The following is a 22,413-nucleotide window of genomic DNA, read 5'->3' on the forward strand; positions in this document are numbered from 1 at the left end:
GAACTGGAACCGAGTGCTGTAAGAAGGGCAATGACCTCCACCGGGCCACAAGGGTGGGTTGGCAGCGGCCCCCTGGCGCCAGCCCCTTCCACCACTCCCAACTCCCAACCCCCCCAGCATGCGCCTGGCTCCGCTATCGCCCACGCTCAGCACCATTCTGTACCCCAACCCACCCAGGTTCAGCAGTGCCACCGACGCTGCCACCCTTAGTCCCCATCCATCCCCACACTGCCCATTCCCCACATCGTCTCCCCCCCCCCCTCCCCCCCCCACTGAAACACCCCCTCACCCTGTCTGTGTGCCCGCAGGAGAAGTGCCCACAACAGATAGGGCAGGGTCCATATGGGTGGCAGGGTGCCAGATATCAGAGTCCTCATTCCCAACAAGAAAAGGGCCCTGGAAGTCGCAGGCTGGCCGAGGACAGATCGGTTAGCGACGTAGACCGTCTTACAGCGCAAAGGTGAGGTTCCACCAGCCCCCACCCAGATGACCTGTCACACGAGTTGTTAATGCCATACAGATTGACCCATCCGTCCAACTGACCACATATACATTCTCCCATAGACCCTCAGCTGATGGTGCCGGTCCAGCCGAGGTAGTCCCAGTCTCATTGAAAGGCATTGCTAAGGCCATCCAAAGCACGTCCGGGTCACTGGGGAAGTTGTCCCAGTCTCAGGCGGGCACAGCCAAGGTGCTGTAGAGCATGTCCCAGTCTCACTGGAAGGCATTGCCAAGGCCCTCTGAAGCACATCCCAGTGACTGGGGGAGGTGTACCCATCGCGGGTAGACATTGCCGGGCTGAGGGATGACAGGGGGAGAATGACTGACCACGCCACGTCCGAAGTGAAGCAGGCGAGGTTGAGGGCTTCCCTGGTCCTCTGGGCTTGTTGGACCCTCACTGCTGCCCCATCCTCCATCTTCCGGATGGTCCTGCGGGTCCTCCCCGGGCTCTTCCTTCAGCCCCTCTTGGTCTGGTGCCTCCTCAGCCTCCTCTACCTCCTTGGAGATGGTCACATGTTCCTCAAACTCCACCTCCAACACGTCGCCCTGCTGCTGTGCCAGATTGTGGAGGGAAGACCACCACAAAGCGGGTGGCCCTCTGGGGGATGTGCTGCAGTGCACCACCAGAGAATCCAGGCATCAGAACCGCATTTTGAGGAGTCCGATGCGCTGCTCAATGATAGCCACATGGGCTTTGTTGTATCGGGTCTCTGGGGGTGCACCTTATCCCCCGAAACTGACTGCACCAGGATGTAGCTGTCGTGCACGCTCCCTGGGAAGTGTACACACACATGCATGATCTCCATGTGGTGGTCACACAGAGCTGGATGTTCAGGGAGTGGAACCCCTTCCTGTTGATGTCGGGCATTCCCTGATGGCCCGGTGAAAACAAGGGGACTTGCGTGCCATCCACTACCCCCTGGACCTGGGGGATCTCGCCGATGGTGGAGAATCCTGTTGCCCAGGCATCCTATTGGGCCTGGTCCATGTCAAAGTTTACACAGTTCGCTGCCCGGCAAACAGGGCATCCGTGATCTCACCGATGTACTTTTGGTCTGTAGCTTGCAAGATACCACACAAGTCCCCGCTCAAACCCTGGAATGATCCTGAGGCATAGAGGTTCAGAGCTGCGATGACCTTGATGACGACCGGGAGCGGGTATCCTCCTCCTCCACATGTCAAGTCCACGAGGACATGGCACAGGTGCCGCACCGTCCCTCCGTCCCTTTTGTTGAGGCCGAGATCCTGCGGCACATGCTGTCTGTCATCTGTTTGAAAGACTAGCGACCCTGTACACCTTGGGCCTCCTCCTCTGGGTCCCTCCCTAGCCTGATGTGGGCCATGTCCTCAGGATATGAGGTGGGGCCTTGCACATGGGCCGCCGCCTTGAGCCTTTGTTGACACTGCTGCCACCGCCTTCTCCGGCATCTGGCTACCTGGCCTGCCAGCAGCATCACGAGGGCAGTTTGCGTGTGCTTGAAGATATCGTCCATTCTGTGTAATATTTGGAAGGAATTCGAGAGGGTGCGAGACTGGCAACAAGCGGTGTCTTCCACCCCGGGACCCTCCATTCCCCCCTTCCCCCCACACTCCCTGCCATCCAAAACACCCTGCCCATAAACCTCTGGCTGCAATGGGGCTCCCTGCTCACCTGACCACACAACTTGTACCCCAGACACCCACAGGGGGCCGGAGTGGCACTGCTCGCATGGCAGGGGCACTGCAAAGGTGCCAGACTGGCAGTGCCAAGGTGCCCAGCTGTCAGTGGGAGTGCCAGGGTATCAGTGAGCCCAGAGACCAACTACCGGGGAATCTCCAGTGGCTTGGGGAACTCCCTAGGTGCCATTACAACTGGCCCACGTTTGTGTGGCCCAATCCTAAATGGCGCCTTGCCGAGACCTTGCTAGGGACCTTGGCCCTGGGAGAATACAGCGCAGACATATATAAATGAGCTCAATGGATCTATGAAATATGCTGATCTATTTCACATCCAGCAAAGTCTCGCGAGATTCAACAGTCTCATCCTGTTACCAAGTCGAGGCAATAAGGCCGGTAAATCCTGCCCTGTATGTCAATTAAGCACAGAAAATAATCAGGTCGGTTCAGCTACAGTGTGAGCCAGTGAGTGTTCACAAGTGCCAGTCATGGTGATGGAGCACAGTGAAACAGAAGTAAGAAATACAAAATAATCTCAGCAAACTTACCTGTGCAGACATGTCAATTAACTTTGCTAGCTGCATCTTACTTCCTTCGTCTGTCTTTAAGAAGTCCAGCAAACTACCTGCAGCAGGATAGGACACATGGTCATATCACATGAAAGTCGTTATCATTGATAAAAGAGTAAGAGAACACATACTCCATTCACTAAACCTTCAATTTACTTTAGCCAGGTAGAAAGTGTCAAGTGCAATTTTAGAAAGTAATCAAAAAGAGGATATTGTCAAACCCAAATTCATTGCAAAATGAATTGTGGCAAAAATTGGACTTCATTGAACCCATAAGGATCATCTCTGGAGTAATCCGGTCAACAAACATAAATTGGCTACCTGTGGTCATTGCAGCACAAATCCATCATGTCGTTGGCTGATGAGGAGCCGGCCAACAGACTGAAGATATTCAAATTTGACAGCTAGCTGTTCATCAGCACACACGATAATAGTAAGTCACAGCAGAAAACATGATCCACAAAGGCCAATTCTGAGAACCACTGCACCCAATAGGACACCTGAAAGATGTCCCAACAGATATTGGGTGAAGACATTTATCTGCTCTACCTGTCAGTCACCTACAGCAGATGCCAATCCCCCTGCATTTGTAAATAAAGAGCCTAACACCTGCAGCACTGTGGCACAGTGGTTATTAATAATAATAATAATAATAATAATAATCGCTTATTGTCACAAGTAGGCTTCAAAGTTACTGTGAAAAGCCCCATTCGGCGCCTGTTCGGGGTGGCCAGTACGGGAAATGAACCTGCGCTGCTGGCATTGTTCTGCATTACAAGCCAGCTGTTTAGGCGACTGTGCTAAACCAGCTGCCTCACAGCGTCAGGGACCCAAGTTCAATTCCGGCCTTGGGAGATAGTCTGTGTGGAGTTTGCACTTTCTCCCCGTATCTGTGTGTGTTTCCTCCGGGTGCTCCGGTTCCCCCCTCCACAGTTAAAGATGTGTGGGTGCTAAATTGCCCCTTGGTGTCCAAGGATGTGCAGGTTGGGTTACGGGGATAGGGCAGGGTGGACAGGGAAAGTGGACCCAGGGAGAGGGCTCTTTTGGAGGATGAGCCGAACGGGCTTCTTCTATACTATAGGGATTCTATGGATTCTATGGCTGTGGAGATGTGACAGGTGCCGACAGATAACCCAAATAATGTTAATTGTCTAATTTTGAGCCTCACAGTTAGGACACATGCTCTGCGCCCAAAGCCAATTTTGGGCTTGTAAATGGGCCTACAGGAATTTCCATCGCATTATCTAAAATGTTGTCCAAAATTATGGAGAAATAATAGATATCCTATTCAATTGCATTTGAAAATGAAATACATTTATATACCTATGCATCAAACAAACATGTTCATTTGTCAAACAAATTTTTATAGATAGTAAAAATTTAATTTACAAATATATGGGGCGCGATTCTCCGCAAATGCGGCGAGTCGTAAAGGCTGCCGTGAAACTGGCCGTGTTTCACGGCAGCCTCCGCACCCCCTCCCGGGACCTGATTCTCCCCCCGGGCGGGGCTAGCAGCGGAGCCCCGTGAAGCACGTCATCGCGGGCTCAGCGACCGTCGCTAAGTCCGCGCGCCAAGCGTCACGCCAGCTGACACGCACGGTGACGTCAGCCGCGCATGCGCGGATTGGACGGCTCCAACCCGCGCATGCACGGGGCCTTCGTGGGCACCGATTGCGGGCCCATGCCCCCCTTGGCACGGCCGTGGTACTGCCGTACCAATTGGGGCCCTGGATGCCCAGAACGGGCATGTTGCGGCCGTTTTTACGACGGCAGCAAGCAGGTGTGTTTGCTGCCATAAAAACGGCCGTAAAGGCCTGGGAACTCGGCCCATCGGCCTGGGGAGAATCGCTGTTCGCCGTAACAAACGGCAAGCAAGGACTAACAGAAAAGTGTCGGAGTACTTTAGGTTGTACCGAGGGACCAGACAGGGCTGCTCGCTCTCCCCGCTGCTGTTTGCGCTAGCCATAGAGCCGCTGGCGATTACGCTGAGAGCCGCAGAGGGATGGAAGGGGATGGTGAGGGGCGGGGTAGAACATAGGGTCTCTCTCTATGCAGACGACCTGCTCCTGTACGTGTTGGACCCAGTGGCCGGGATAGGAAGTATACTGGGAATGCTGAGGAAGTTCGGCCAGTTCTCAGGATACAAATTAAATACGGCCAAGAGTGAAATGTTGTGGTCCAGGCAAGGGGCCAGGAGAACAGATTGAGAGGGCTACCGTTTAGGCTGGTTGAGGAAAATTTCCGGTATTTGGGAATCCAGGTGGCACGAGACTGGGGCAGGCTGCACAAGTTAAATTTGGCCAGGGTGGTGGAGCAAATGAAGGGAGAGTTTCGGAGATGGGATGCACTCCCGCTGTCGCTGGCAGGGAGGGTGCAGACTGTAAAGATGACAATCCTCCCTAGATTTCTGTTTGTTTTTCAGTGCATCCCGATCTTTGTTCCACAGTCCTTCTTCAAAAGAGTTAACAGGATGATCATGAGCTTTGTCTGGGCGGGAAAATCCCCGCGGGTGAAGAAGGCGATTTTGGAGAGGAACCGCAGCGAGGGAGGGCTGGCTTTGCCGAGTCTGATTAATTATTACTGGGCGGCCAACATCGCTATGATAAGAAAGTGGATGGTGGGTACGGGGGTCTATCTGGGAGCGGGTGGAGACGGCCTCATGCAGGGGCTCCAGCTTGGCAGCCCTGGTCACGGCTCCTCTACCGCTGCAGCCGGCCAAGTACTCCACCAGCCCGGTAGTGGTGGCGACCCTGCGGATATGGGGCCAGTGGAGGAGGCATGTAGGGGAGACGGGGGCGTCGGTTTGGGCGCCAATCTGCGACAACCATCGGTTTGCCCCCGGGAGAATGGATGGGGGGTTTCGAGTATGGCGGTGGGCGGGGGTGGGAAGGGTGGGCGATATGTTCCTGGAAGGGAGCTTTGCGAGTTTGAGGAGCTTGGAGGAGAAATTTGGTAAGGGGAAATGATTTTAGGTACCTACAGTTGCGGGACTTTATTCGCAGACAGGTCCCATCTTTCCCACGCCACCCGCCAATGGAGATCCTCGACAGAATAGTCTCTAGGGGGGAAGAAGGGGAGGGTAGAGTCTCGGGTATTTATAAGATGCTCATGAGGGAGGAAGGGTCCCAGACAGAGGAACTGAAACTTAAATGGGAGGAGGATAGAGTAGAGTAGAGTAGAGTAGGAGGGAAAAAATGGCGGGTAGTACCGGTGGGAGAGGAGCGGGCTTGTGCAGTATGTTACGATTGAAGTATTGAAAGTACATGGATGTTTGCACATTTTTGCCTTTTTTGCTTTCTTTTTGTTGATGTCTGTAACTGTTTACAAAGCCAAAAACTACCTCAATAAAATTGTTTATTAAAAAAAAAATGGCGAGCAGCGATTCGTGTCGGGGGGCAGCCAGAGGGGTGGGGGGGAGAATAGCAGGAGGCCGTGAAAATTGTCGGGAAGGCCCTCCCGCTATTCTCCGACCCGTCGTGGGCAGCGGAGAATCGCGCCCATGGTAGCAGATTGCATTGAATATGCTGTCAGGTACCTTGATCCCCTTGTAAACAATGCCGAGATTAAATCATGTTTTTCAGTGTGAGATATTGAAGACTTGAAATAACATGACTGGAGTTGAAATCAGACATGGGCCTGGATTCTCCGGCCCCGTGCCGGGTCGGAGAATCCCCAGGGGGACGTGAGAATCGCACTCCGACGCAGGCTTCCCCATTCTCTGGCGCTGATTCTCGGGAGGCCACAGCATTCCCGCCGCGCTGGTCGGTGGCCGTTGACAACGGCCCACCCCGGCGATTCTCCGGGCCCCAATGGGCCAAGTGGCTGATGGGTTTGGTGAGTCCCGCCAGCGAGGGTTAATCAGGTCCAACATGACAGGACCTGGAAGTTGAGAATGCTTTCTGGAGGGGGAGGGGGGGGGGGGGGGATCCGACCCCGGGGGGGGGCCCCCATGGTGGCCTGGCCCGCGATCGGGGCCTACCGATCGGTGGGCAAGTTGCTTCCATGGGGGCCTATTCTACTCTGTGCCGGGCTCCTTTAGGGCTCCACCATATTGCCCGAGGGCTAGCGCGGAGAAGGGAACCCCCGCGCATGCGCAGAAATACGCCGGCCGTGCAAACTTGCACGAGCCATTCCATGCTGGCTTGAGCTGCGGGAACCACTCCTGTGCCAACCTTACCCCCGAGGAAGAAGAGAATTCCTCACTTTCGGGAACTGTTGACGCTGGAGTGGTTGGCGCCGGTTTTCATGCCGGCGTGGGAACATAGGCCCGTTATTAGAGAATCCCGCCCCATGACTGGGGCAGCAGGGTAGCATGGTGGTTAGCATAAATGCTTCACAGCTCCAGGGTCCCAGGTTCGATTCCCGGCTGGGTCACTGTCTGTGTGGAGTCTGCACGTCCTCCCCCTGTGTGCGTGGGTTTCCTCCGGGTGCTCCGGTTTCCTCCCACAGTCCAAAGATGTGCGGGTTAGGTGGATTGGCCATGATAAATTGCCCGTAGTGTCCTAATAAAAGTAAGGTTAAGGGGGGGGGGTTGTTGGGTTACGGGTATAGGGTGGATACGTGGGTTTGAGTGGGGTGATCATGGCTCGGCACAACATAGAGGGCCGAAGGGCCTGTTCTGTGCTGTACTGTTCTATGTTCTATGTTCTATGATATAAAGGGAACCCTGCAGCATGAAATTGTTTTGTGGGAAATTTTATGTATGCCATTGCTACCTATTTACATCTGTAGTCTTGACTTTATTTTTTTTGGCCAATACTTTGAAAGTATTATTTGGTTTTATTTACACCACAATTGGCATAAATTAGAAAACACTTTAGTAAGCCTTAATGATCATCTTGAGCTTCTGCCTGCTTGCAATTTTCATTCTTCACCCTACATCTGATCACTGTGTACTTGTCCTCCTATGGTGTTTCAATGAAGCTTAATGAAGCTCAAGGAACAGCAACTCATCTTTTGATTGGGGCTGTTACGGCCTTCTGGGCTCAACATCAAGTTCAGCAATTTCAGACCATGCCCATTGTTCCCACTTCTTCAGACATTAAGCATTGATAATGATTCTGATGTAGTCATCTGCACTTCCTCTAAACTAGTCTTTAACTTCTTTACTTGTCCCACTTTCCCCTCCATTTCCCTTGCAACACCATCATCCCTTCTGTTACTTAATCGTTTCTGTGCTCCATCCTACCATTGATCGTCCCTGTTATTCTTTCCTCTCCTCTCCCTGCTTAAAACCTGTGACAGCTCTAACACTTTGCAGCTCTGACAAAAGGTCGTTGATCTGAAACATTAACTCTGTTTCTCTTACCATAGATCGTGCCTAACCGGCTGAATATTTCCAGAAGTTTTGTTTTTATTTGTGGCCCGATGTCATTATAACGTGTTGAGAAGTTAATTTCCAAAAATTATGGCCAAAATTCTCCATCCTCGTTCATAGCTGGGATTTCCAGGCGCCGCTGGAAGTGAGTGGAGATTTGCCTGGAACGACAAATTTTCCGTTCTCACTCACAACGGGTCCCGCCATGGATGAGATCCCGAATCCCACCCATCTTAATTGGAAGCACTAAAAGAAAGTAAAATACTGCAAATGCTGGAAATTTGAAATATAAATAGAAAATGGTGGAAAACTCAGTAGATCTGTGAAGACAGGGGGTGGAGCAGGTGAGAAAAATAGGTCAAGGATAGGTGGGGGCTCAAGAGAGATTTGATACAGATGTCGTGGACACAAGACAAAGGGAGTGTTAATGAGAGTGTTAAAGATTACAGCTGGATCTAATAGTGAACAAAAGGTCTGACAGCAGAATGTGTTGGTAGCTGAATAAGGGTTGCCGTTCTCTGAAAGTAAAACATAAGAACACGTTACAGGCTTGCTCTGTGGGGGGGGAGTGGGTTGGGAAAAGTTAATACCAAAATGGAGGACAGAGTTCATGGCCTGACGGTGTTAAACACAATGTTAGGTCCAAAAGGTTGTAAAGTCCCTTATCAGAAGATGAGGTGCTGTTCCTCCAGTTTGCGTTGGGCTTCACTGGAACACTGTCACAGGCTGGGGGACAAAATGTGGACATGGGAGCAAGATGGTGAATTGAAATGTCAAGCGACAGGAAGGTCGGGATCTCATTTGTGGACTGAACGAAGGTGCTCCGCAAAACAGTCACCCAGGCTGCACTTAGTTTCCCCAATGTAGAGGAGACTGCAGTGTGAGCAGCAAATACAGCAGACTAAGGAAGTGCAACTGAATCGCTGCTTTACCTGAAAGGAGTGTTTGGGGCTGTGGGCGGTGAGGAGGGAGGAGGTAAAGAGGCAGATGTTGCACTTTCTGTGATTGTGTGGGATAGTGCCATGGGAAGGGGTGAGGTGCTGCGAGTGATAGAGCATGTCAAGGAGGGAACAGTTCTGCTGGAATGTTAACTGGGAGGTGAGGGGAACATAAAGAACAAAGAAAAGTACAGCACAGGAACAGGCCCTTCGGCCCTCCGAGCCTGTGCCGACCATGCTGCCCGTCTAAACTAAAATCTTCTACACTTCCAGGGTCCGTATCCCGCTATTCCCATCCTAGAGGGATACGGACCCCGGAAGTGTAGAAGATTTTACGTGTTATTTGTGATGGCATCATGCTGGAGTTGGTAGAAATATCGAAGATTTATTCTTTGAATGCGGAGGCTAGTGGGGTGAAAAGTGAGGACAAGGGGGACTCTACCATTTTCTGGGAGGGAGGGAAAGGGCTAAGGGCAGAGCTTCGGGAAATGGGTTGGACAAGCTTGAGGGCCCGAGCAACTACAGTGTGGGGACCTTTGCTCAGCACAAAGAAGACATGTCAGAAATGCTGTTTTGGAAGGTCGCATCATCGGAATAGATGCGACGGAGGCAGAGATGTTGGGAGAATGGAATGGAGTACTTACAGGAAGCAGGGTGTAAAGAGGTGTGGTTGTGGGAGTAGGTGGGCTTGTGATAAATATTGGTAGACAGTATTAAAGCCATTACATATTTATCTCTCTTTAGCTCTGAAGAGGTCATCCAGGTTTGAAACGGTTAACTCTGTTTCTCTCTCCACAGATGCTCCTAGAGATACTGAGTTTTTCCAGGATTTTATGATTGTAAGTAATTGGATCTGCCCTTTAGATAAATATTACATCCAGTTGATCCTAATTTTAGACATTAATTTTTATAGGCTGTTAAAGACCATGCCCGGGGGGGGGGGGGGGGGGGGGGGGGGGGGGGGGGGGGGGGGGAGAGGAAGACACACGCCCATGTGGGGCTGAAACTTTTGTTTGGTCAGTAAAAAGTACAATGAAGCATGGGCCAAGCAGGCCTGGCAGACATGTTGGCACATGTATGGATACATGGATGAATGCAATTGTACGTGTGAGCAACAGCCGCTTTTTAAAAAAACAAGAATCAAAAACCAAGCTTTCACTTTCCAGTTACAAATACTACACTGTCAAAACAAAACTGTTTACTCCCAAATTCTGTACCAGTGTGCACATAATCACAGAAGTGTATTTGCACTGGATAGATTTTAGAAAGCAGTATCATTACTGTACCTTTTGCCATATATTCTGTTACTATGTATATGGGTTCTTTTGTCACAACGGCATACAGCTCCACCAACTTGCCATGTCGAAGTTCCTTCATTAGGTTGGCTTCTGCCAGGAATGCTTCAGGAGCCATGCTACCCTCCTTCAGCATTTTTACAGCAACCTTCACATTGTCCTTGTAGTAACCTGTGTTTGTAACAAAAAAAAAATAGTCCTAAAAGTCACAATTTAATTATTTCTTGTATGGCTACTTTTTCCCAGACTAAGGGAGTTGCACATTTTTCAAATGGTTTTAAGATCAGGGCCCTTAAACATCATGGGAAAAGTTTGATTTAATACATTAGGCAGTAAGTGATGCAGCGGTGAGGTCTTAATCTGCAACACTGGTTTTGCCCTTGTTTAGCACGAGACATCGGGTGCAGTGTACCAGAATGGGGACAGAGTCCTGTAGCGCGTGAGATTAGCCAGATGTTTCCCAGCGCTCGGAGCACCGAGAAACACCGCTCTATCTAACACCCATCTGGGTAGATCAGGGGTCTCAGCGGGGAACTCCCCAATGAGGCCGCGTTTTGCCTTGTTTTCTGCACTGAGGAGCTCTGCTTGCTGGATCACCTCAGTGCAGCACTAAAACCAGACTTTCGAACAGGCACATCCCATTAGCACAACAGCCATTCTGTTTCATCAACATAACCAAACAAAGACCTTGTCAAAAGAGTAATCAGAAAGTCTAAATTTGTGACTGTGCTAGAGCAATACCCATTCACCTCTGCATCCAGGGTTTGAAACCAGTCCAAACTAGATGAATGTTTGTATTCTCTGTGGCCACGAGGGTCCTAACAAAATTGTGTGGCAGTCAATCCAGCTCCAATTGGTAGCATGTCCAGAATATTAAATTATCCGTACAGAGTAATTAAGCTCAAACTGAGAACTTCAGTCAGGGTGGTCATAGATGGGGTAGGGCATTGTCAGACCTCTATAAGCAGAAGTTTGGACAGAGTACAGAGTACTTCAACAGATCTATAATAAACCTGACCCAGAACTGCATAATACTAACACAAAGGGGCAATTAAATTGAGGGGTATAACTAAAATATAGAGGACGTCACTAATTCCAGGAAGACATAAACTGGCTTGCAGAGTGGGTAAATAAATAATAAATACAATAAATAGAATTACACAAAATAGGCAGCAGAGAACAAGACATTATGGTCTGTGCTAACGTTCATACACAACACAAATCTCCTATTCCATTGACCGCATCTCAGCATTTCACCTGATCTTTCTATTCCATTTTCTCTCAATTATTCATCTAGTTTATTTCTGAAATCTTCTTAGCTATCTTCCGAACCCAATTCCTGTGGTCGTGAATTCCACACACTAACCACTGACAATTAAGGAAATTTAACCGAGTTTTCTTCTTGGATTTATTAGTGGGCACGATAGCATGGCCTCTTCACACCTGACTCGGTGACGCAATGTGGCCAGTAAATCCCGCAAGAGGAGTCTTGTGACATTTACAATGCTCGGGACGCCTCGCAAGATCTAATGAAATCTCGCAAGACGTCGCGATCTGGATCGCGTCCTCACTGGGATCCTGATTTGCACATTCACTGAGCAGTTAGGCTCACTTGAATATGTCTGTGCTGGAGTATCTCTTCCTGCAGGAAACTAAGCTAAGTACAGCCTCGGTGGGGACAGAGTTCTGAGGTCCTAAAAAGAACAGAGTCCGGGTCGTTAGTGCTGAGAAATAAATAATTGGATACTCTAAATTTATTTTTTAAAAAGTTTATGCTAAAATTCATTTTACATATTTAATGTAGTGATAGCATCACTGTAAATACACAAGGGATTAATGTAGATACACTAGGACACTGTAAATACACAAGGGGTTAATGTGAACACACTACATCTAGCTAGACACTACAGGGAGCACCAGGGACATCATGACACAAAGACAGTCAACCAATAGATCAGTAAGATAGGACACGACCAATGGGCATTCAAGACACACACAGAGGTGACACTACCACAGGAGGGCATTACACCAACCCATATAAAAGGACACTGCACACATGATCTTGCTCTTTCCAGTGGAGACACTTAATGAGTACACAGGGTTCATTGAAACACATCACACCCACCACGTGGATTGTAGCAGACTGGTTAGATAGTCTGAGTAGCTATAACAGGATTAACAGGAGAGTCGAATCCAAGTAGGAGAATTGTTAACAGTTTAATAAATGTGTTAAAGCTAACTGCAAGTCTGAACCTTCCTTTGTCAGATTGCACATCAAGGAAGCAGCTTATGCTACGTCAAGAGCATAACAAAACTTAACTGCTTATTTTGCAAGTTTTTAAACTCTATCCACTTTATTTATCCTCTGTGTTAGCTATACCAACACACTCCACCCCTAGTTTTGTGTAATCTGTAAATTTTGATTTTGAGTTACTCATTCCAAAGCCCAAATATTTAATGTAATTTATGAATATGTGGTCCCAACGCTGATCTTTGTGAAACATTGGTTTCTACCTTACTGAATAACTACCCTTTGCCACCACTCTCTATTGTATCTTTTAAAATCAACTTGTTATCTATTCAAGTATTTGTCCCTTGCCTCCGTATGCCTTAACGTTTCGAATGAACCTACCATGTGAATGAGGTTCAATATCACAAAGTATAAGACCATAAGACATAGGAGTGGAAGTAAGGCCATTCGGCCCATCGAGTCCACTCCGCCATTCAATCATGGCTGATGGGCATTTCAACTCCACCTACCAGCATTCTCCCCGTAGCCCTTAATTCCTCGCGACATTTATCTATCTCTGCCTTGAAGCCATTTAGCGTCCCGGCCTCCACTGCACTCCGCGGCAATGAATTCCACAGGCCCACCACTCTCTGGCTGAAGAAATGTCTCCGCATTTCTGTTCTGAATTTACCCCCTCTAATTCTAAGGCTGTGCCCACGGGTCCTCGTCTCCTCGCCTAACGGAAACAGTTTCTTTGCGTCCACCCTTTCTAAGCCATGTGTTATCTTGTAAGTTTCTATTAGATCTCCCCTTAACCTTCTAAACTCCAATGAATACAATCCCAGGATCCTCAGCCGTTCATCATATGTTAGACCCGCCATTCCAGGGATCATCCGTGTGAATCTCCGCTGGACACGCTCCAGTGCCAGTATGTCCTTCCTGAGATGTGGGGCCCAAAACTGGACACAGTACTCCAAATGGGGCCTAACCAGAGCCTTATAAAGGCTCAGTAGCACATCGCTGCTTTTATATTCCAACCCTCTTGAGATAAATGACAACATTGCATTCGCTTTCTTAATCACAGATTCAACCTGCATGTTTACCTTTAGGGAATCCTCGACTAGCACTCCCAGATCCCTTTGTACTTTGGCATTATGAATTTTCTCACCGTTTAGAAAGTAGTCTATGCTTGGATTCTTTTTTCCAAAGTGCAAGACCTCACATTTTCTCACGTTGAATTGCATCAGCCATTTCCTGCACCACTCTCCCAAACTGTCTAGATCCTTCTGCAGCCTCCCCACTTCCTCAGCACTACCTGCCTGACCACCTAACTTCATATCATCGGCAAACTTTGCTAGAATGCCCCCAGTCCCTTCATCCAGATCATTAATATATATGGTGAACAGCTGCGGCCCCAACACTGAACCCTGTGGGACACCGCTGGTCACCGGCTGCCATTCCGAAAAAGAACCTTTTATCCCAACTCTCTGCCTTCTGTCAGACAGCCAATCCTCAACCCATGCCAGTAGCTCACCTCGAACACCATGGGCCCTCACCTTACTCAGCAGCCTCCTGTGTGGCACCTTATCAAAGGCCTTTTGGAAATCCAGATAGACCACATCCACTGGGTTTCCCTGGTCTAACCTACTTGTCACCTCCTCAAAGAATTCTAACAGGTTCGTCAGGCACGACCTCCCCTTACTAAATCCATGTTGACTTGTTCTAATCCGACCCTGCTCTTCCAAGAATTTAGAAATCTCATCCTTAACGATCGATTCTAGAATTTTACCAACAACCGAGGTTAGGCTAATTGGCCTATAATTTTCCATCTTTTGTCTTGATCCTTTCTTCAACAAGGGGGTTACAACAGCGATCTTCCAATCGTCCGGGACTTTCCCTGACTCCAGTGATTTTTGAAAGATCTCAACCAACGCTTCCGCTATTTCTTCAGCCACCTCTCTCAGAACTCTATATTTATTTAAGTGGTCACTGGATAGACATATGGATGAAAATGGAATAGTGTAGGTCAGATAGGCTTCAGATGGTTTCACAGGTCGGCGCAACATCGAGGGCCGAAGGGCCCGTACTGCGCTGTAGTATTCTATGTTCTAGGGTGTAGCCCATCGGGGCCAGGAGATTTGTCAATTTTAAGAACTTTTAGCTTTTTTAGCACCATCTCTTTTGTAATGGCAACCATACTCAACTCAGCCCCCTGACCCTCTATAATTTTTGGGATATTACTCATGTCTTCCACTGTGAAGACAGACGCAAAGTACTTATTAAGTTCTCCAGCCATTTCCTCGTCTCCCATCACTAGCCTTCCGGAATCAGTTTGAATTGGCCCAATGTCTACTTTGGCCTGTCGTTTGTTTCTTATGTATGAAGTTGTTCCCTCTGGGAAAGGCAAGTAAAGAGATTTGGGGCTGCAGGATTATAGGCCGGAACATTCAGTTCTGGCTTCGGAAACCAGCTGCTGGTTCAGTTTTGAATCCTACGACTGCAAAGTACATTTAGGCCATCCTGAGTTTTAAAGAGCCAGGCTAATTAATGGGAGAAAGTAGGCCAGCTCCGGATGCTGCGGGGGGAGGGTTGGGATGAGGGTCAATGGATGGCCCTTCATCACTGACACATAGACAGCTCCACAAGCAAGGGAGAGCTGCTGATTCATAGCACAGAAAGAGTTCTGTCTGACAATGATCATGGGATGGCTAAGGAGTGCAGCTGCCACCTGGCTGTCATTATGGGTTATGGGAAACCTTCCACGACCCACTTCACTTTCAGAATTCCCGCGCCGAGCCCACCACATTGGCCTGAATGTGGTCCAGAGGGAAAACTGCAGTTAGCACAGAGACGGGGGTCTTACTATGAGCCCCATGAGCCAAATACCACCCCGTCAGTCTATTCTACACTCGTTCAAACATGAACAAAAGAGCTGAGTGGCAGAGGTGAGTTGAGTGTGACAATCCTTGACATAAAGGCAGTATTTTACCAAGTGTGGCATTAAGGAGCCATGGCAAATTTGGAATCAATGGTAATTGGCAGGAACCCTCCCCAAGTTGGAGTTGTACCTGGCACAAAGGAAGTTTGTTGTGGTGGTTGGAGATCAATAATCTCAGCTCCAGGACATGACTGCAGACATTCCTCAGGACACTGTCCTAGGCCGAACCATCTTTAGCTGCTTCATCAATTATCTCCCTTCCACCAAAAGGTCAGAAGTAGGGATGTTTGCAGTTGACTGCACAATGTTGAGTAACTTGAACCATTTGCGACTCATCAGATAATGAAGCAGTCCATGTGCAAATGCAGCAAGAGCTGGACAATATCCAGGCTTGGGCTGACAAGTGGCAAGTTACATTCATGCCACACAAGTGCCAGGCAATGACCATCTCCTACTAGAGGGAATCTAACCATCCTTGACATTCAATGATATTACCATCGCTAAATCCCCATCCTAGGTTTACATTGATAAGAAACTGAACTGGACTAGCCAGATGAATACTGTGGCTACTAGAGGAGGTTAAACGCGAGGAACCCTGCGGTGAGTAATTCGCCTCCTGACCCCCCCAAAGCCTGTCCACTCTCAACAAGGCACAAGTCAGGAGTCACATGGAATATTCTCCAGTTGGCTGGATGAGAGCAGCTCCAACAACACTCAAGAAGCTCGACATTATCCAGGTGAAAGCAGTCCACTTGATTACTACCATTCCACAAACATTCAAACCCTCTATTATCGACGAATAGTGGCAGCCGTATGTACCATCTACAAGATGAACTGCAGGAACTCACCAAGGTTTCTTAGAGAGCACCTTCCAAATCCACGGCCACTACCATCTAGAAGGACAAGAGCAACAGACACCTGGGAACCACACCACCTAGAGAGTCCCCTCCAAGTTACTCACCATCCTGACTTGGAAATGTATCGCCGTTCCTTCACTGTCCTTGGTCAAAATCCAGGAATTCCCTCCCTAACAGCACTGTGGGTGTACCTATGCCTCAGGGGTTGCAGCGTTTCAGGAAGGCAACTCAACACCACCTTCTTAAGGACAACTGGGGATGGGCAATAAATGTCCAGCGAAACCAGCAAAGTCCACATCCCTTTGATTGTCAAAATTGTCTTGAATTGGCTGCTTACCAATTCCCCCCTTGTTGAAAATGGCTCAGGGTTGAGATCATGGTATTGCTGATGAAGTGGGAGCAGCCCCGAAGATATTCCTGGCCTGTCCTGCCAAAACTCAATTGAAAAAGCAGGAGGGATATGACAAATGGTGCAGCATTCCTGAATTGGACAGTGGATAATCAGCATGGTTCCTGTTTCTCATCGCTATGTGGTGACTCCCCACTGGGAAAGTGCATGGATGGATACTGTGTGAAAGCAGAGTCTGTTTCAAGTGTCAGGGAACCAAACAGGCAATGACTGTCAGAACTCTGATGTAACCTTTGGCAAAATATATTGCTTGTGGAACCAAATCCTAGTGAGAGACATGTTCGCAGAATGGGTAGGAAAATTGGACAGAATTATTTCCTTAAAAACAACAGGACTGCTAATGCTCTAATGTGTTCTACTGCAGGCTAGATGAAGAGTAATAAAAACAGGAATGTCTTGGCAGTGGCAAATCTCTCCAAGAATTTTACCTTACCTCTGTGCCATGAAAATGATTGTCGTGTGACTAAGACATTGGAATTAAATGTAACAAAGATATCATTATTATGCCATAATAGTTTAGGAAACTCAACAGAATTACATACATTTACATATTCTGGACAATAATTTAAATTAATATATATATTCCACATTTCAGCCATATGGAGAGGAGACAGCAAATCTGCAAAATTCACCAAAAGCCATGACCAACCCCCAGCCCCACAGGGGGATGTGAAAAGTCTCTCTTCTTGCCCCAATTGACAAGGTATTTATGGAAATGACCTGCAGTATTCAACAGCTCAAGATGAACCATTCAAATGATAATCGTTTGGACAAAAGTCCTTGATTTTAAAGATAGCTCTCCAGGTGAGCCAATCCTGGCCGATGGACAGGAGATAGAGAGTTGGGATAAATGGGTCTTTTCTGGATGGCAAGATGTAACTAGTGAAATGACACAGGGTTCCGTCCTTGGGCCCCAGCTATTTATAATAATCGGCGCAGGCTGGGAGGGCCGAAGGGCCTGTTCCTGTGCTGTAATTTTCTTTGTTTTTTAATCTATATTAACGACTTGGATACAGGGATAGAAGATTCTGGGCTCTGGCACCCCCCGCGATTCTCCCACCCCCGCTCGGAGAATCGACGCCACACCTGGTCGCTGCCGGCGTGAACATCGCGCAAAAGTTGAGTTTGGGGCCTGTGGGGGACGGAGAGGGGATTGAGCAGCACGGCCGTGCTCGGGAGGGGACTGGCCCGCGATCGGTGCCCACCGCTAGTTGGGCCAGCGTGTCCAAGAGACGCACTCTTTCCCCTCCACCGCCCCACAAGATCAAGCCGCCACGTCTTGCGGGGCAGCGGAGGGGAAGACGGCAACCGCGCATGTGCAGGTTGGAGCCGGCCAACCTGCACATGCGCGGCTGACGTCACTAAGGCGCCGCCGGCCACGTCATTATCAGCGCGTCGCCTTGACGCTGGGGCGACCGAGCTTCACGAAACGCGCTCCTAGCCCCCCGGGGGGTGGGGAGAATGGGGGTGAGGAGCGGCCTCCGACGCCATCATGAAACACTCCGGGTTTCACGACGGCGTCGGCCGTTGCGGAGAATTCCACCCTCTATATCCAAATTTGCAGACAACACAAAAATAGGTGGGACAGTAAGTTGCAATGAGGAAATAAGAACCTCACAATTGATCATAGATAGGTTAGGCATGTGGGACAAAATGTGGCAAGTGTGAGGTCATGCATTTTGGTCAGAAAAATGGGAAGGCAACTTATTATCTAAATGAGGAGAGACTTTGGGGTGCTCTGTTGCAGAGGGATCTGGGTGTCCTGGTACATGAGTCACAGAAAACTGGAAAACAGATGCAGCAGAAAAGAAAGAAAATAAATTGAATGTTGGCCTTGAAGCTAAAGGAATTGAGTATAAAAGTAAGGAAGTGATTGAACCATACAAGGCATTGGTGAGACTGCACTTGGAATATTGTGCACAAAAGATGTGGTGGCATTGAAGGTAGTTCAGGGGAGGCTCATTAAGTTGATTCGAGAGATGAGGGGTTTGTCGCATGAGGAGAGATTGAACAGTTTAGGCCGATATGCTCTCAAGTTTAGAAGAATGAGGGGAGATTAAATTGAGGTACAAAAGATGATAAAAGGTATGGATACGTAGACACGGAGTGCTTGATTCCTCTTGTGGGGCATTCTAGAACGAGAGGTCATAGTATTAGGATATGGGGTAGCAAATTTAAAACAGAGTTGAGGAGAAACAACTTCTTCCAAAGGGGTGTGAATCTGTGGAATTCGCGACCCCCAGTGCGGTGGATGCTGGGATAGTGATTAAATTTAAGGAGGAGTTAACAGCTTTTCAATTGGTAATGGGTTGAAGGGTTATGGAGAACTGGCAGGATGGTGGAGTTAAGGCCAGCCATCATCAAATGGTGGAACAGACTTGATGGGTCAAATGGCCTAATTCTGCTCCTATATCTTATGAACTTATAATTGAGTTATAGTTAGAATATAAAATTATGATTGCATTATTGGCAGTTGGAGAGAGATCTCATGACCAGACAAAGCCTTTTGCGTGGTTTTAAGCACTTGGGTTTCTCAGTGGAAAAAAATTAGCAGTTGGGCTAAGTCAGGGGTGGGCAAACTACGGCCCGCGGGCCGCATGCGGCCCGCCAAAGGTATTTCTGCGGCCCACCAAGTCATTAAAAAAAAAAAAAAAAAAATTTTTAAAAAAAATTTTTTTTTTTTTTTTTTTTTAAATTTTTTTTAAGGTTAATGCGGGGGGGCTGTTGGGTTACTTACTGGTATAGGGTGGATACGTTGACTTGAGTAGGGTGATCATTGCTCGGCACAACGTCGAGGGCCGAAGGGCCTGTTCTGTGCTGTTCTATGTTGTATATGAGGCGCCCAGAATCATAACCGGGTGAAGTAATTATTTTACTTAATATACTATGCGGCCCTTTGTGAATTGTGAATTTCTGAATGTGGCCCTTGCACGGAAAAGTTTGCCCACCCCTGGGCTAAGTGGAGTTCCTGCCTCTCTATCTCTAACAAGCTAGGACCCTGTCCACGTCTCCATTCTGCAGTGGACTCAACTTCACAGCAGCAACACCTGGAGAACAGTAAAAAACAGTTGCAGCTTTAAATTTTCTCAGCACTGAAAACAAGACAACCAGATATTGCCTGCAGCTCACAGATACTCCAAACTACGAACCGTGAAATTATTTTATTTCTTACGAAATATGATTTGGCTAAATCAATCATCCCTTACCCTGTAACCTGTATTTTATGTGTGAACTTCCAATGTGTGTGGGAAGTTGGAAAAAACATTTTTATTACCCCGGTCAATTTTAACGTAATAAAACTAATTTCCTTCTTTGCTAAACTCATGAAAATCTGTCTGACTAGTTTTCTGATCCCAGTATGTAAAAGATAAATCCACGCTAAATTGTCAAAGATATCCTTTACTTTAAAAAAAAACCCTGTTACAGTCAGAAGAGAACAGGAATAAGGAAGGAATCCTATGGCTCCTTCTCATTTGATTGTAACAATTCCCTTTGAGGCAATATCAATAAACATGACTTTTCTGTCATTATTTCACAACGAAGGAAATAAGCTCTCTATATCACATCTGACCAGAAAATGTCCAAATATGCAAAGGACTGATTAGTGTACAAAAGCTTGTCTGATATTAGTCTTCAAATGTGTTTGGGTGATAATCCCACTATTTTAACAGAGGTGACAAGCATGTTTATTTTAAGCTTTTCTTAATTTAGATTTTTGTCAAAGGCTAAAGATGGTTAGATCATGGTTATAAACATAAAGACCAAACATTTTTAGAAAATATTTACAATAACAATCACAATAGGAGAATACATGAGATGAGGGGCAGAATTTCCGTCCCGCCAGTCCCGTTTCCCAGCACGGCGCACCACCGCCAGCAGCGGGATTCTCCATTCCCGCAACTGGCCAATGCGGTTTCCCATTGTGGCCATCCCACGCCGTCGGGAAAACCGCGGGCGTGGTGCGCTACCGGCGAAGCGGACGATCCCACCGACGGAGAATCCCGCAGCAAGGTTTTAAACTCCAGACTCACATACCTTATGACATTATTTAAAATTTTGCACTGAACTATAAATATAAGCAATTATTCGCTGTTAAATATTTAATTCCTTGTGCAATTACTGTTTATAAGAATTGTGGATTCCCCTCATCAAATTTGCCAAGTGGTAGTGCCACTTTGTATCATGGAAATATGTGAATCAACCACTAACCATATAAGCTGAATAACATGATTTATAAGCAGAGCTTGTGGCTTTTGCATTCTTCTATTTCTAGGTATATGCTTAAGAAACCCTATTGCACTGTTCTACACAGGAAATATGATCAATAAGAGACAAACTTAATGTTTTTTTTTAAATGGTCAAGTAAACTACCACATAGTGACTGATCACAGCTCTTGCTCCTTTCGGTTTTTTATTGAACATTTACAGTGTTTTTCCATGGTTACCGCCAAAGTTACAGTAATCAATCAGAAAACCAGAAGCAATTACACCTGAAATGCATCATGCGGTCTGAGGTGTTGTAAAAGCATGACATACATGGTAAATCCGCCCTTACCCACATGCACATCAGTCTAGCGTTTCCATTTCAAGCACTGTCTGTCATAATGGTCGCTTAATGAGACTATCAAATTCATTTAGATCTTCTGTGGACTCAGATTCACTGCTGCTGCTACAGTTGGGAATTTCTATGATGGGTACTTTTGAGCAGCTGCCATAACGGAGAAACAATTGAGAAACCATCACACTATTGGGTGTGTTTCATAGGCCACCAACTAGTGAGAAGGATAATAGGGAAGCAGGTTTGCAGGGAAAATTCAGAGGTGAAAAAATAATAGAATAGTAATAACTGCAGACCTCTATTATTCTAACATAGACAGGGAAAATAATAGTGTAAAGGGGAGAGATAGGGAGGAGTTTCTGAAATGTTTTGAGGAGGTATTTCTTGATCAGTATGTTTTCAGCCACTGAGGAATAAGATATTGCTGGGTCTGCTTCTGGATAATGAGGAGTATTAAGTAGATCAAGTGTCAATTGGGGAACATTTAGGGAACAGTGATCATTACATAGTAAGATTTAGATTAGCTATGGAAAAGGACAGAGCAATCCAGGATTTCCCAGGCCTGCCGTGGGTGGAACCCATTGCAGGGGATGTGGTGGTCGAGCCAAAAGTTCATTGCCTTTCTGTGGGACCGGATGAACCCGTTGGTGGGGGGAGGGGTGGACACTGAAAACCCCATCTTTAATTGTAGGAACGCCACTATCAATGGGATGAGAACCAATCTGGACCCGGTTAACTGAAATCAATAGGCTGCCTTTAAAGCGGAGATGGTTTGACTACAGGTAAGGTACATAGCCACAAGGAAAGTTTGGTCAACCAAATACAGAGCTCACTGGGTGATGAAAGTGATAGAAAATAAGATGAAGTAGAAACACACAGATGTTAGACAGATAATACAAGAACTAGGCTGAATATAGAAATTTTTATAATAATAATTGCTTATTGCCACAAGTAGGCTTCAATGAAGTTACTGTGAAAAGCCCCCAGTTGCCACATTCCGGCGCCTATTCGGGGAGGCTGGTACGGGAATTGAACCGTGCTGCTGCCTTGTTCTGCATTACAAGCCAACTATTTCGCCCACTGTGCTAATTGAGCCCCTAATCTATCTCTTCAGCATTTCGTATGCCTTCTTGACCAACTTAT

General features: G+C 47.5%; 1 protein-coding gene across 6 annotated transcripts in view; it reads right to left on the reverse strand.

The window, feature by feature from the left end:
* The window catches only part of blk (BLK proto-oncogene, Src family tyrosine kinase), a 156,460-nt gene that overhangs the window by 25,286 nt on the left and 108,761 nt on the right, over positions 1-22,413 (reverse strand). For all 6 annotated transcript variants that reach the window (XM_038799959.1, XM_038799957.1, XM_038799962.1 and 3 more), the window contains exons 9-10: positions 10,270-10,449; positions 2,706-2,782 (exon numbers count right to left, since the gene is read on the reverse strand). In XM_038799959.1, coding sequence (XP_038655887.1) covers positions 2,706-2,782; positions 10,270-10,449 — 257 coding nt within the window. The remainder of the gene's footprint in view (positions 1-2,705; positions 2,783-10,269; positions 10,450-22,413) is intronic.

The sequence above is a fragment of the Scyliorhinus canicula genome, chromosome 6, assembly GCF_902713615.1.
Source record: "Scyliorhinus canicula chromosome 6, sScyCan1.1, whole genome shotgun sequence".
Lineage (NCBI taxonomy): Eukaryota > Metazoa > Chordata > Chondrichthyes > Carcharhiniformes > Scyliorhinidae > Scyliorhinus > Scyliorhinus canicula.